The sequence below is a fragment of the Hyperolius riggenbachi genome, chromosome 9 (genome assembly GCF_040937935.1).
Source record: "Hyperolius riggenbachi isolate aHypRig1 chromosome 9, aHypRig1.pri, whole genome shotgun sequence".
Lineage (NCBI taxonomy): Eukaryota > Metazoa > Chordata > Amphibia > Anura > Hyperoliidae > Hyperolius > Hyperolius riggenbachi.
Genome location: NC_090654.1, coordinates 38,305,468 through 38,317,292, shown reverse-complemented (window position 1 = coordinate 38,317,292; position 11,825 = coordinate 38,305,468). Strand labels below are relative to the sequence as shown.

Sequence of the window (11,825 nt, the reverse complement as noted above, 5' to 3'; positions counted from 1 at the left end):
ACACAGAGAGGCAGGGCCTGAGGCAATATTATAAGGATGTTCTCCTCCCCCCCCCCCCCCCCCCCTTTCCGATTTGGAATGATTGAACAGCACCCGACAATTTACTCTGCTTCAGTCATTCAGTCAGCAAGGGAGCAATATGCAACAACTAGAGACATGACATGCTGCAGCTCAACACAATAACGCTGGCTGGCTGCCTGCGAGTCTGTGACAAAGAAACTGCTCACCCTCAGCCAGTCAGCTCAGCTGTCTTCCATTCCTCCTCAGTCAGGACAGCAGTGCCACCTCCTCCCTTCTGCTCTGCAAGTCAGATGAAACACTGCTGCTCTCCTGCCTCCCCCCTCCTCACTCACTGTCAGACTCCTCACACAGCACAACAAGCTGCTTTTTCCCAATGATGACCTTTTCACCTCGCTCTCCTCTCACTTCTCCTCCTACACTGACTGCATGCTGTTAGTGTAAACACAGTACAAACATGCTGCTCCTTTAATCTCTGCGCCTGGTGCAAGTGTCTCACCTTGCTTCATGAGAGAACCGGCCCTGAGGGCAGGAAGAACTTACAGCGGGGTGGGGGGGGGGGGGTGTTATTCATGAAAAAATGAAAATCCTTGTTGCAAAAAAATCCTGAATCCTCATCTCCTCCTTAGTGACTAATGCTTGGTACGCACCAAGCAATTTCCAGTCAGATACAAATATGAAAGAGAGCAGTGGGCGCACTGGTGAGAAAGGGCAGCCTAGGTCAGAAATCTCAGGGTCAGTCCTCAAACCCCAACAGATCAGAGTCGATGTAAACACTAGGAGGACCTGGCGCTCGATGGCTGGAGGATGCAATGTCCCTGAAAACCAGCCGCTGTATTAAATATGCGGAAACAGTACCTGCAAACAGCATAGGTATAAGGGAAATACCTCCTGCTGTTACATGCAGGGACGGATCAAGACCAGGGGCGTAGCAATACGGGTTGCAGAGGTTGCGACCGCATCGGGGCCCTTGGGCCAGAGGGGCCCCAAAGGGCCCGCCCTCAACTACAGTATTAGCTCTCTATTGGTCCTCTGCTCATAATAATCACTTTTATAGATAGTTTGAATAGTGGTAATTATTAACAAGCTATTTCCCATCCCCTTCTTACACCGCTGACACTGTAGTTGCCATTGGCAGGTTTTGGTGCGCCGTATCAATTGTTATTTATAGAGTGCTTGGGGGGGCCCCATTGTAAAACTTGCATCGGGCCTACAGCTCCTTAGCTACGCCACTGATCAAGACCAAGTTGCGCCTGGGGCAAGGTCAGGTTTTGGCGCCTAAAGGTCAGGTTTTAGCGCCTAAACTGCCATTCATTTTGCCGCCTTTTTAAGAATTCAACAAACTGCGCCTGGGGCAAGATACCCGCTTGCCCCCCCCCTAGATCCGTCCCTGGTTACATGAAGTCCTCCATGGGCATAAGTTCCGTGCTATGTGCACAAACACCGCTCGCGCGTATGTACTGGATCTGACTGAGCCCGCTGAGTCTCTCCACCAGCAGTGATGTCGCACGCTCTGCGCTCCAAAGGATATGCAGGATGCTGTTGGCTCAATTCCTGTATATGGAAGCACAGAGGGGACACACCATAGTGCAGACTGTGCCTAGTGTTGGACAGACCCCACTACAATTGTACTTACTGACAAATGCTTGTTTATTAACATATCAAAGATTAAAATCCCGATCTGGATTTCGGCCAGCAGCCTTCCTCAGTCAGATAGATGGGTCGCATTCATAATTTCTGTCAGATCTGATGATTTCCAATCTTTTTTCTAACTGATTTTGTACAGAAGTGATCAGAAAATTGATCAGAAAAACAATCGAAAATCAGATCAGACCTATCGGAAAATAACGATTTGACCGTCAATCTGATGGGAAATTGCATTGTGTATACCAGGTATAAAGCCTGGTACAGAACAGAATACTAGGAACAGATTGTGTGGGTAGGCTCTTCAACTTCATGGAGGTGGTAAAATTGGCTAGTGATTGGCCAATCAAGATTTAAGGTGTGTACCAGGTTTTAGGGTGCATACATCATCCAATTTAGATTGGCCAATCACTGGCTTATTTTACCACCTCTATTTACTATGGGAACCAACAGATTTTGAATACTATTAATAGATTGTGTAAGTAAGCTCTCATACTACATAGAAGAGGTAAAATTGGCCAATCAAAATTGGATGTGTGTAACAGGCTTTGCAGCTGTGAAAGAGTGTGCTGGTTTCTTCTATATTGCTGATTACGGTCCTGCCTGGTGGACTGAGCTCTCTGCACCTTACATACAAAGGGGGGTGCGGCCAGGAATCCCTACATTGCACACCTCTGCCTCGTAATGGGCCACATTATCCAAGCGCACTCTCTACAGTGTGTTCCTGTTTAACGTATGTGAGATCGAGCATGTTTCTATAGTAACTGTTCATGCTATGAAGTATAATTACATGTACATAATAACATGTAAGGTGCCCCCTCTGTGTGAGTCAGGCTGCAGTGCGCTGTTATTTCAGATCTGCAGGGATTCACCAGTTTCACAGATTCTAGCAGTAGCAAATTGTGTTGTGGGGACAGTGGCGTAAATAAGGAGCTTGGGGCCCCAGTGTGAGTTTTACATGGGACCCCAAGAACTTTATTGCTATGGAGCCCTAAAACCTACTAAGGACTGCTGCAGTGTGATCAGGGTAAGGAAACCGTGTTCTAAGGATTACTACTATGCAATATACATACAGAGGTGATCATTACCTACATAGTACCAATGAAAAGCTAATAAGATAGATGGAGGAGGGCCCCTAGTTGGCCCATCTGGTCCAGGGGCCCCAGAGCAGTCGCAACCTCTATTGCATGGGGGATTTTTGAATACTGTCTATCTGATTTGGGAAATTTGATGAGCTGGAATCTGCCCAATTGCTGGTAGACTGGATCTTGTTGACGGGTGGGTTTGCAGCGATTGGTGTGTCGGTGGGCTGATCTGTGCTGCAAACGGCGAGGATTCTAGGCCGGTTTTGGAGGAGGATGGGTGTGCTTGGCGCAGTCACTCTTCAGGAATACGAGGCCATTAAATATGGATGAGACTGAGGCTGATTTCCTTTTCTGCTGACTGAAACCCGAGAAGAGGCTCAGAAATCGACTAAAATGCTTCCATTAGAGAGAGGCGACGCAGTGGGAGCTGGGGGAGGGGAGCGCTGCTGGCAAATGCTCTGCAAGCGCTGTCATGTGCAGCCTCTACTGCAGAGTGCAAGCTTCTGGGCCTATGCCTCTGTATAGGACATATGCATTGTGTGACACATTGGGCATAAAGGCATTCCTACCTACAGCTATAGCATACCATGCAGTTGTTACAGGGCCCAAAGAATAGGGGGCACAGCAGGTGCATTTAAAAAAGTGATGTAGGGATCCAGAATAGCCAATCATCTTGTCTCATTCAGTAAAGTGAAATCTGAACCCTCTGGGTGTTTTGCATTATAACCTCAGCTCATTAGTGTTAACCCTTGCCTCGCTGGAGGATTGAGAGTTGGGGGGCCTCCTGTGGCCTGTGTTCCCTGTCTGCTGTCCCTGTGTCTCATGTAACTCTTTGCTTTCCTCTTGGGTAGTCAGCCTTATCTGCTTCTGGGACAGGAGAGAAGTGGCTAAAGGCAATCTTGACAGTCTGGGACTACATTTCCCAGGCTGCCGTGCAGTTTGGAGGGGAGGGGGCTGTGCAGTAATGCAGCTGTCAGGATGCTGCAGACAGGATGCTAGAGGAGAGAGCTGGGTACCATCGGAATATAACTGTATCTGCAGATCAGGAATCTGTACTAGGCATCGTAATGAGATCTTCATCCGTCTGACTGATGATTATGCCACCTCTGTCCTTCAGGATCAGATGATCGGATATTTCAGGGTGAGGCACAACTTTCTGCATTGTCCTAGGTGTCCATTTAACCCTCTGTAGGCTGCCTGGACCCTGCAAGGCTTCAGCTACTCCAAACAGTGTAATCTGGACCTCATGGGGATCTACGTGGTTACCTACAGGATGGATTATCTGCACTAAGTCATAGGCTAAGTTGACAAGGGTGACTTGTACGAGTCCTGGGTATAGATGGATCCAGGGTGCTCAAGAATTGTCCTGATTGAGGTCCCTGAAAGGACAACTTCCAAGAGAAAAGGTCAGTAGAATGTCTGTTCTGATTAACAGTCCATTGGTCGGTATCCTGAGTATTTCTGAAACAAGCATCCAACCCATCCTTCATCATCGTCATCCAGCTATCATTCATCATTACCTTATTTACCATCCAATCATTACCCAGCTATCATTGCATCATTTTACTATTCACACTTGCAGTTATTATATACATATATTCTGTCAATATGTAATGTGCACCATACCATCCAAACATTATCCACTTATCATTCTAGAATTTCTCAGTCCATACCTTTCGATCATTAATCAACCATCATCCCATCATTATCCAGCTCATACCATCCAATCATTATAGACCTATTCCATTGATATCTCATCCATACCACACAGTCACGCTACACCTCTCCAGACATCCTTCAATATCCCAGGTACCACATTCAGTCATCATGCAAATATCATTCCATTGTTATATGAATAATAATAACAATAATATGTCATCATTAGCTATATATTGTTAGCCATTCCCCATCTACATACATTGTTTCACCATGTACACATCTCAAGTCCTTCATTTCATCCACGCCTAAATTTTTGCCATCTAACCATGAGCCGCATAAAATTCATCCTTTACAGACTAAACACGTTTGTCTAACACAAATCGTTCAATTATCCACACCTTAGTTTATCATGGTCTGAATCTGAATATGATCATTTCATTCATCATGACCTGATCAATTTCTCCTACTCATTTTATTTCTAGATATTATCCCATTGTGTATAAACCACGTAAATAATTATTCAGAAATTCCATCGTCGTCATTCTACAAACCTGATCATCCAAAGTCTAATTATTCCAACATTCTAGAAACCTAATAACATATCCCAAACTTCACATTCCAGATTTGTATTAACTTCAACATTGTCCATAGCCTCAAAATTCCATCAATTTTATTGCTGTCTTCACCTTATGATTAATCAAAGCTTCATCAATCCATCGTCTGTATTTCTCAACATTCACCACAGCTGCATCATCCTGTTATTCTCCTATAAACCTCACTGTCAAGAATGTTATTGTTTCATCACTAGTCTACAACTTCATCCAGAGCTTTTATCATTCTAGCATGAATATCATCACATTATCCACCATTTCATGCCCTTCCATTATCATCTGATTCTTTCCAACACAACTACTTTTTTCCATTCTACCACCGATCAACCCTTTTTTACTGTGTTGACAAAGAGCTTATAATAATTCTATCATCTATATCTTGTCTCTTCACTATTTGGATCTCCTGATTATTAATGTCCCATTTTTGTCCACTCTTCCAGGCTGCTTCTTCCATCCATCTTCCAGAACTCGGCTATGAAACTGTCCAGGTTGGAACCCCAGAGCTCTCCAGGATCTGCTCTGCCACGTTTTGTTAGTGGTCTGAGCCAGAAGCACCTAAGGAACCATATGCCATTTTCTGTATGATGGGGGCTTCTTGAGAATTTTGGAAGACAAACTGGTAGGAAGTAAAACAGCTGATTCCTGCTTAAGACTTCTCTCCTCGCCATGTAGAAGCAAATAACGTCAGAATGACTCTTACTCTTCTAGTGCTTGTTCCGATTGTCCAGGTGGAGCTGCGACCAACACCTGCCAGTATGATTTGATTGGACGCAAAACCTATTTTTTCTTCTACGCACAATAGCTGCTATTTTTTTGGTTCTAAGAAGGCTCAAAATATTACCACAATTTTCACATAGTTGTCAATATCCTCAACGTCCTTTCTCTGAAGAAAGCCTATAGATCACTGTCTTTCATAAATGTTCACCAAGGGTTAAATTCCCATCTCTCGCTCTCTTTCTCTCCACGGGGATTGTGTGCTAAAGGCATAATGTGGATTATCGACGTGAACTGGCAAGATATAAGCTGAAGCGACCAACCACCTCCACTGTTATGCAGAATTGGGGTTCTCTTCCCAATGAACACTATTTTTGCAAATCTCTTGTGGGGGTTCCTCATTTTCTGTGCTCACTATGCCCTCCCCGTCAGATTCCAGCTTTTCTCTAACTGGTCGAACATCTCGCAGTCTCTCCCAGCTGAGGCTGCACCGGGCCTGGACCCACATCTTGCTGGCCTTAGGCTTCATGCAGGTCATCCTCGGGGTTCTCATTGTCACCTTCAGCCTGGTTACTGCCTCTATTACCCCAAACATGAAGATCAAACATTCGTGTCCATCTTGGGCCGGATTCTCTGTAAGTGATGGTTCTCTGTCTTGGAAGGACCTTGCCAAATAGTTGCTGTCCTGCTGTGTGTACACATTGTATGTTTGTCTGCACCAAGTCTCATTCTACACTACTTGTCACCAGTGTCCTCCTACACTGGTTCATCCCCTGACAGTGGGAATCCATTTTGTTCCACTGAATGAATTACATGTATACTCATCACAGTGCCTCCATATCTTTCCACCCTAATCATCAACACTAACAGAAAGCATCACAGACCCCCCCCCCCCCCCCCAACTAAAAAAAAAAAAAGATTCTAGCTTCAATTAATCCATAAAAAGTCCTAACCAAGGTAAAGTTTTGTTTTAATCACGTCTTTCTTCACAATGTGAAGTATTTTTTCCTTGTACCAACTGACCTACAATCCAGAGACTCAACAAAATGTTAACACAGAATAATGTCTCGAGGTTGGAGTACGGTATAGAGGGGCAATGATGTTTACACCGTTCTTGTTTAAACCTCTGGAAACCATTTAGTCACCATCTTCCACGTGAAGCCTCATTGGCTTCTGTGGAATTCTGCACGTAATACAAAATCAGTCCTATTTGTTTTATTAAAGGACCACTATTGCAAAAATATGTAAAATTTAAAATACATGTAAACACATACAAGTAAGAAGTATGTTTCTTCCAGAGTAAAATGAGCTATAAATTAATTTTCTCCTATGTTGCCATCACTAAATGTAGTTAGTTTAAAGCTGACACAACTCACAGGTTTTTGACTAGTCTATCTCTTCATGGGGGATTCTCAGTATTTTATTTATTCTTCAAGCACTACCTGGAAACGATCTATACAAAGATGCAGATCGCCCGCCTTTTTGTTTACACACTATTCTGGCAGTTGAACTGAGAAACTGCCATTCACCAAGTGTTTTTGAAAAAAAAATGCCCCTGAGAATCCCCCATGAGGAGCCCAGCTAGTCTAAAACTTGTCAGTTCTGTCAGATTTGTACTAACTACTGTAAGTGACAGCAACATAGGGCAATAATAATTTATAGCACGTTTTACTCTGGAATAAATAATTTTTATTTATGTGTCTTCATGTACAGTAATTCAAATTTTACAATTATTTGTGATAGAGGTCCTTTAAGTAATGGTTGAACTGAACATTCAATAATATATCTGATCAAAAGAGTCAAGGGGTCGCGCAGAAGGCTCTGGAAGGTAGTGATTTTCTTATGGAGGAAAAATGGATGGTGGATGAAGACAGTCAGTGGAATGAAATATAGAGTTGAGGTCAGTTACTGACCATTTAGTGGGTGCCTAGTTATTTTGGGTGAGATGGGTCAAATAAGGTGGAGGAATGAGATACAAAGGCCCATATGCAATTCACTTTTTCACCTGAGTATTCTCCTAGGAGAACATTTTTATCTTCAACTTAAATTAACTTTTTAGCACTTGGAATGGAAAAAGTACTGAAAAGTAGGTGAAAAAGTACTGTCAAAATTATTTTGAGTATTTTCTTGCTTGCTGGGGGTGTAAAAGGCTTTTTATTTTCAAGTTGTGAAAATATCACCTAGGAAAAAACTCAGGTGAAAAAGTGAATTGAATATGGTCCAAAATGTGAAATGTCAGGAGAAATGAAAGAGGATATGAAGATGGTGGACACTTGAAGTATGCACAATTCTAGCTCAGGAAGAGGATGATGTATTTTTATTAATATATTGCATTTATATAGCACCAACCTATCCTGCAGTGCTTCACAGAGTACTCTGAACAATTCATGATATCTTATACCTTCAGTGCTGTATTGCAAAGACCTGCAGCCACCCAGTGATCGACATTCTTACAAGTTGAAGAGAAATCGAGAGCCCAATATGGTGTAGTATGTCAAAATTGATTGGATAAATGAAAACAGTGAGATGGTAATACTCACAAACACGGGTTACCTCCAGGTAACCACTCATTAGGCAGGTGAGGAGATTAGACCTGTCCTCACTCAGGATTAAGAAGTCGCTCTCTGTAGATAGAATGAAAGGTGGTAGATCACCCCTCCCCCTGGGGTGGACTCAAATATATTGGTAGGTGAACAGAGGCGCCAGAAGGATAAAAGTACATAAAATTTAAAAAAAAATTGCTGGGAGGAAGTGGTGGACTCGCCTCCGTTACAGCAGACACCAAGGACTGTAAATATATAGATATACACATTTATTGAAAATACCCCAAAGATGCAACGCGTTTCGCGGGCACAGCCCACTCCTTCAGGCAATAAGCAGCGGATAAACAACAGCAATTCAGTTATAGCAAGCAGACCACCTCAGTTATAGCAAGCAGAGCATTCTTACAAGTGGCCGCCACCATACAATTGAATGACAATTGAATGATAAGAATGTGGTGTCAGATACTCAATTTTCCACAATAAAACATTTAAACAGTTCAAGAATGCATGCACTCACATTGTAGGTCTTGCATACAGGACCCCAGTGCATTAAAACGCCTTAAAATACAATGCATGTAAATTACTACGTGCAGATCACAGGTAAACATTAGTCAACTTGCCCACTTCTCCAAAACCCAACCGGTTTCACCTTGCACCGTCTTTAGGACTGAAACCGGGCGGGTTTTGGAGAAGTGGGCAAGGTTGTCAATCACTGGGTGGACGTAGGTCTTAGCAATACAGCCCTAAGTGTGTTGACCGCTTTTGGAGGAAGGAACCTCTGGCAGCTTTCTAACTGATTAAAGGAGTACTTTGTGTGAAGCTTTTGTATCAGTTTGCTACTAAACGTAGACATGTATATCTTTTCAAACCTAAGTATAAATCAAGCAAGGCCCATCTCTGCAGTCAGTGGAAATCAATGTTTTGTTAATTGTGATTTCCAACCTCTCAGATATGTGTTCATTTTGATGCTATGAATTCCATGTCCAATTATGGACATAAGCCAGTAATATTTGCTTCAGGTGATGGATAATGGATGATCTTTCCGTCATTCCACTGAGAGAACTGAGGTCACCTTAGATCCCTAACTGTTATTGTTGGTAACCTCATATCCATAAATGTCCTATATACATGGCTGGCTCTTCTACTGACCACATATGCTATTGCTCCGTTGTTATTGCCTGGTGAAGCGGGATCAAACCTGTGAAACGCATTGCATATTTGGAGTTCATAAATAAAATATATTGACTGTCTTCACTACAGTCGTTGTGTGTCTATTTGGAGGAGGTAAGTCCACCACTACCTCCTCTATTTACCAAGAATTTGGTTTTAAAGCTCATTTAGCTTCCTTTTATCCTTTTGGCGCCTCTGTTCTCCTGCATAATATTGAGTCCACCCTGGGTGGAGGGTTGAACCCCCTTTTTCTCATCTACAGAGAGCAACTTCTTATTCCTGAGTGGGGTCAGGAAAATCTCCCCACCTGCCGTTACAGTGGTTGCCTAATGGTAACCCTGGTTTGTGAGTATTAATCTTTACTCTGTCTAGTAACCATTTACCAGTACATATTACACTATTGGGGCTCTTGGTGTGCCTTGTTTTTAGATCCCTAACTGTTATTGTTGGTAACCTCATATCCATAAATGTCCTATATACATGTTATTTTTACTGTGGAAGATGATTAGCAGACAATATTCCTTAGACCCCAGGCTGTTGGTCGGCTTTATAAGCAGGTGTCCTGAAAAAGCTTATTGAGGTCATATGGCAGAAAAATAATGGGTGGAACACAAACCTTATTAAATCTGATGTCATCTCTTTCTTTCTTCACTTTCTCACCTGGAATCCTTTTTCTCCTACCCTATACATCCCATCCTCCCTCACCTTCCATATTCTTCACTCACCCTGTTCTCCAACCATGGTTGCCACCTTGTCCATCTAATCATTTCATCTGGGCTTGTATTGGCTCCTTTCCTTCTTGTGCGACTTCCCTCCATCCATCTCCCCTGTTGTAAACTTCACACCAACGTATTCGATTACCCATCATTGTTATTTTTCTGTTCTCCTTTCTCCATTATCCTAAATTTTACTGACCGTCTGGTTTCTTTGCTATTCTTTCTCGTACATTATGCATTCAACTCATATTTCATCACCCTCTCTACTAACCCTTCTCCTCACTCATTCTCCATGGCCTGGCTTTGGCAATCTCCACTTATCCGCACCCTTGTGATCTAATTCTCCTCTGTTGATTGCTGCCTCTTTCCCATCCCATGTACTGTGTGTCTGATGGGCCCTCTTCCTCCCCCTCCATCCTTGGTGTCACTCAGTTGGCTGTTTCAGGCCTCATCAGCTGCATTTCATGGAAGAAACCCTTCACACTCGTGGTGAGTACATGGAGTATCTATGGATATTATGGGGATCATGGGCATGGGACGGATATTTGTGACTTGCTTAAAGGACCACTATCACGAAATAGTGTAACGCGTATAAAACATGTAAACATATACAAATAAGAAGTATGTTTCTTCCAGAGTAAAATGAACCATAAATTACTTTTCTCCTACGTTGCTGTCACTTACAGTAGTAAGTAGAAATCAAACAGAACTGACAGGTTTTAGTCCATCTCTTCATGGGGGATCCTCAGCATGGCCTTTATTCTCTATAAAGACACTCTTTGAAAAGGATCTATATAAAGATGCTGGCCAGTCCTTCCGCTTTGTTGCACTCTTTTTTTGGCAGTTGGACGGAGCAACTGGCATTTACTAAGTGCTTCTGAAAATAAAATAAACCCTGCGGACTCCCCCCCCCCCCCCCCCCATAAGGAGATGGGCTAGTCCAAAAGCTGTTGGTTCTCTCAGATTTCTTCTGCCTACTGCAAGTGACAGCAACATAGGAGAATAGTAATTTATGGCTCATTTTCCCCTGGAAGAAACATACTTCTTATTTGTATCTGTTTAAATGTATTTTACATTTTCTGATTTTTGCCATAGCGGTCCTTTAAGTGGCATTTTTAGAGTCATTATAGAGTATCAATACTTAGAAATTATTCTTGCAAAGATGCTGGAGATAGCCAAGTACACATCACCCCCATACATGCAAACTACCTAAAGAATTCTGGAGAGGTTAAAAAAAAGTATAATGCGTAGTGTTTATAGATAAGGGAGGTACAAGATGTATTGGGAATTGCAGCTTTTCCAAGTGATGCATTGCTTATGTATTGTATCCTACGACCTTCTGTATCTAACCAGTTAAACTTGTATAGGTTCTGTTATGTCCCATGCAGGGCCAGTTGTAAGCCAAGGCCATGACCTAGGGCAACACAGGAGCAAGGCTGGGTGGGCAATAGGTTATACTACGGGGAAGGGAAGGGCCACCTGGCTACCTGTACTGGAGGGAGTGGGGTCATCATTTATACAGAAGGGGGGAGGGTCATCTGGTTTCTTTTACCAGAGGGAATCGTTATCAGGATACCGATACTGAAGGGAGGGGTGTCATCTGGTTATCTAAACTGGAAGAGAGGGGAGGTTCATCTGGCTACCTATACTGGAGGGAAGGTCAAC

At 43.0% G+C, this 11,825-nt stretch overlaps 1 protein-coding gene across 4 annotated transcripts in view; it reads left to right on the top strand.

The window, feature by feature from the left end:
* Positions 1-3,736: 3,736 nt before the first annotated feature.
* ENTREP3 (endosomal transmembrane epsin interactor 3) overlaps positions 3,737-11,825 on the top strand; it is a 49,346-nt gene continuing 41,257 nt past the window's right edge. For 3 of the 4 annotated variants that reach the window (XM_068251480.1, XM_068251477.1, XM_068251478.1), the window contains exons 1-3: positions 3,737-4,153; positions 5,458-6,366; positions 10,593-10,649. In XM_068251480.1, coding sequence (XP_068107581.1) covers positions 6,148-6,366; positions 10,593-10,649 — 276 coding nt within the window. In that variant the 5' untranslated portion in view covers positions 3,737-4,153; positions 5,458-6,147. The remainder of the gene's footprint in view (positions 4,154-5,457; positions 6,367-10,592; positions 10,650-11,825) is intronic. The other variant, XM_068251479.1, reaches the window with a different exon arrangement.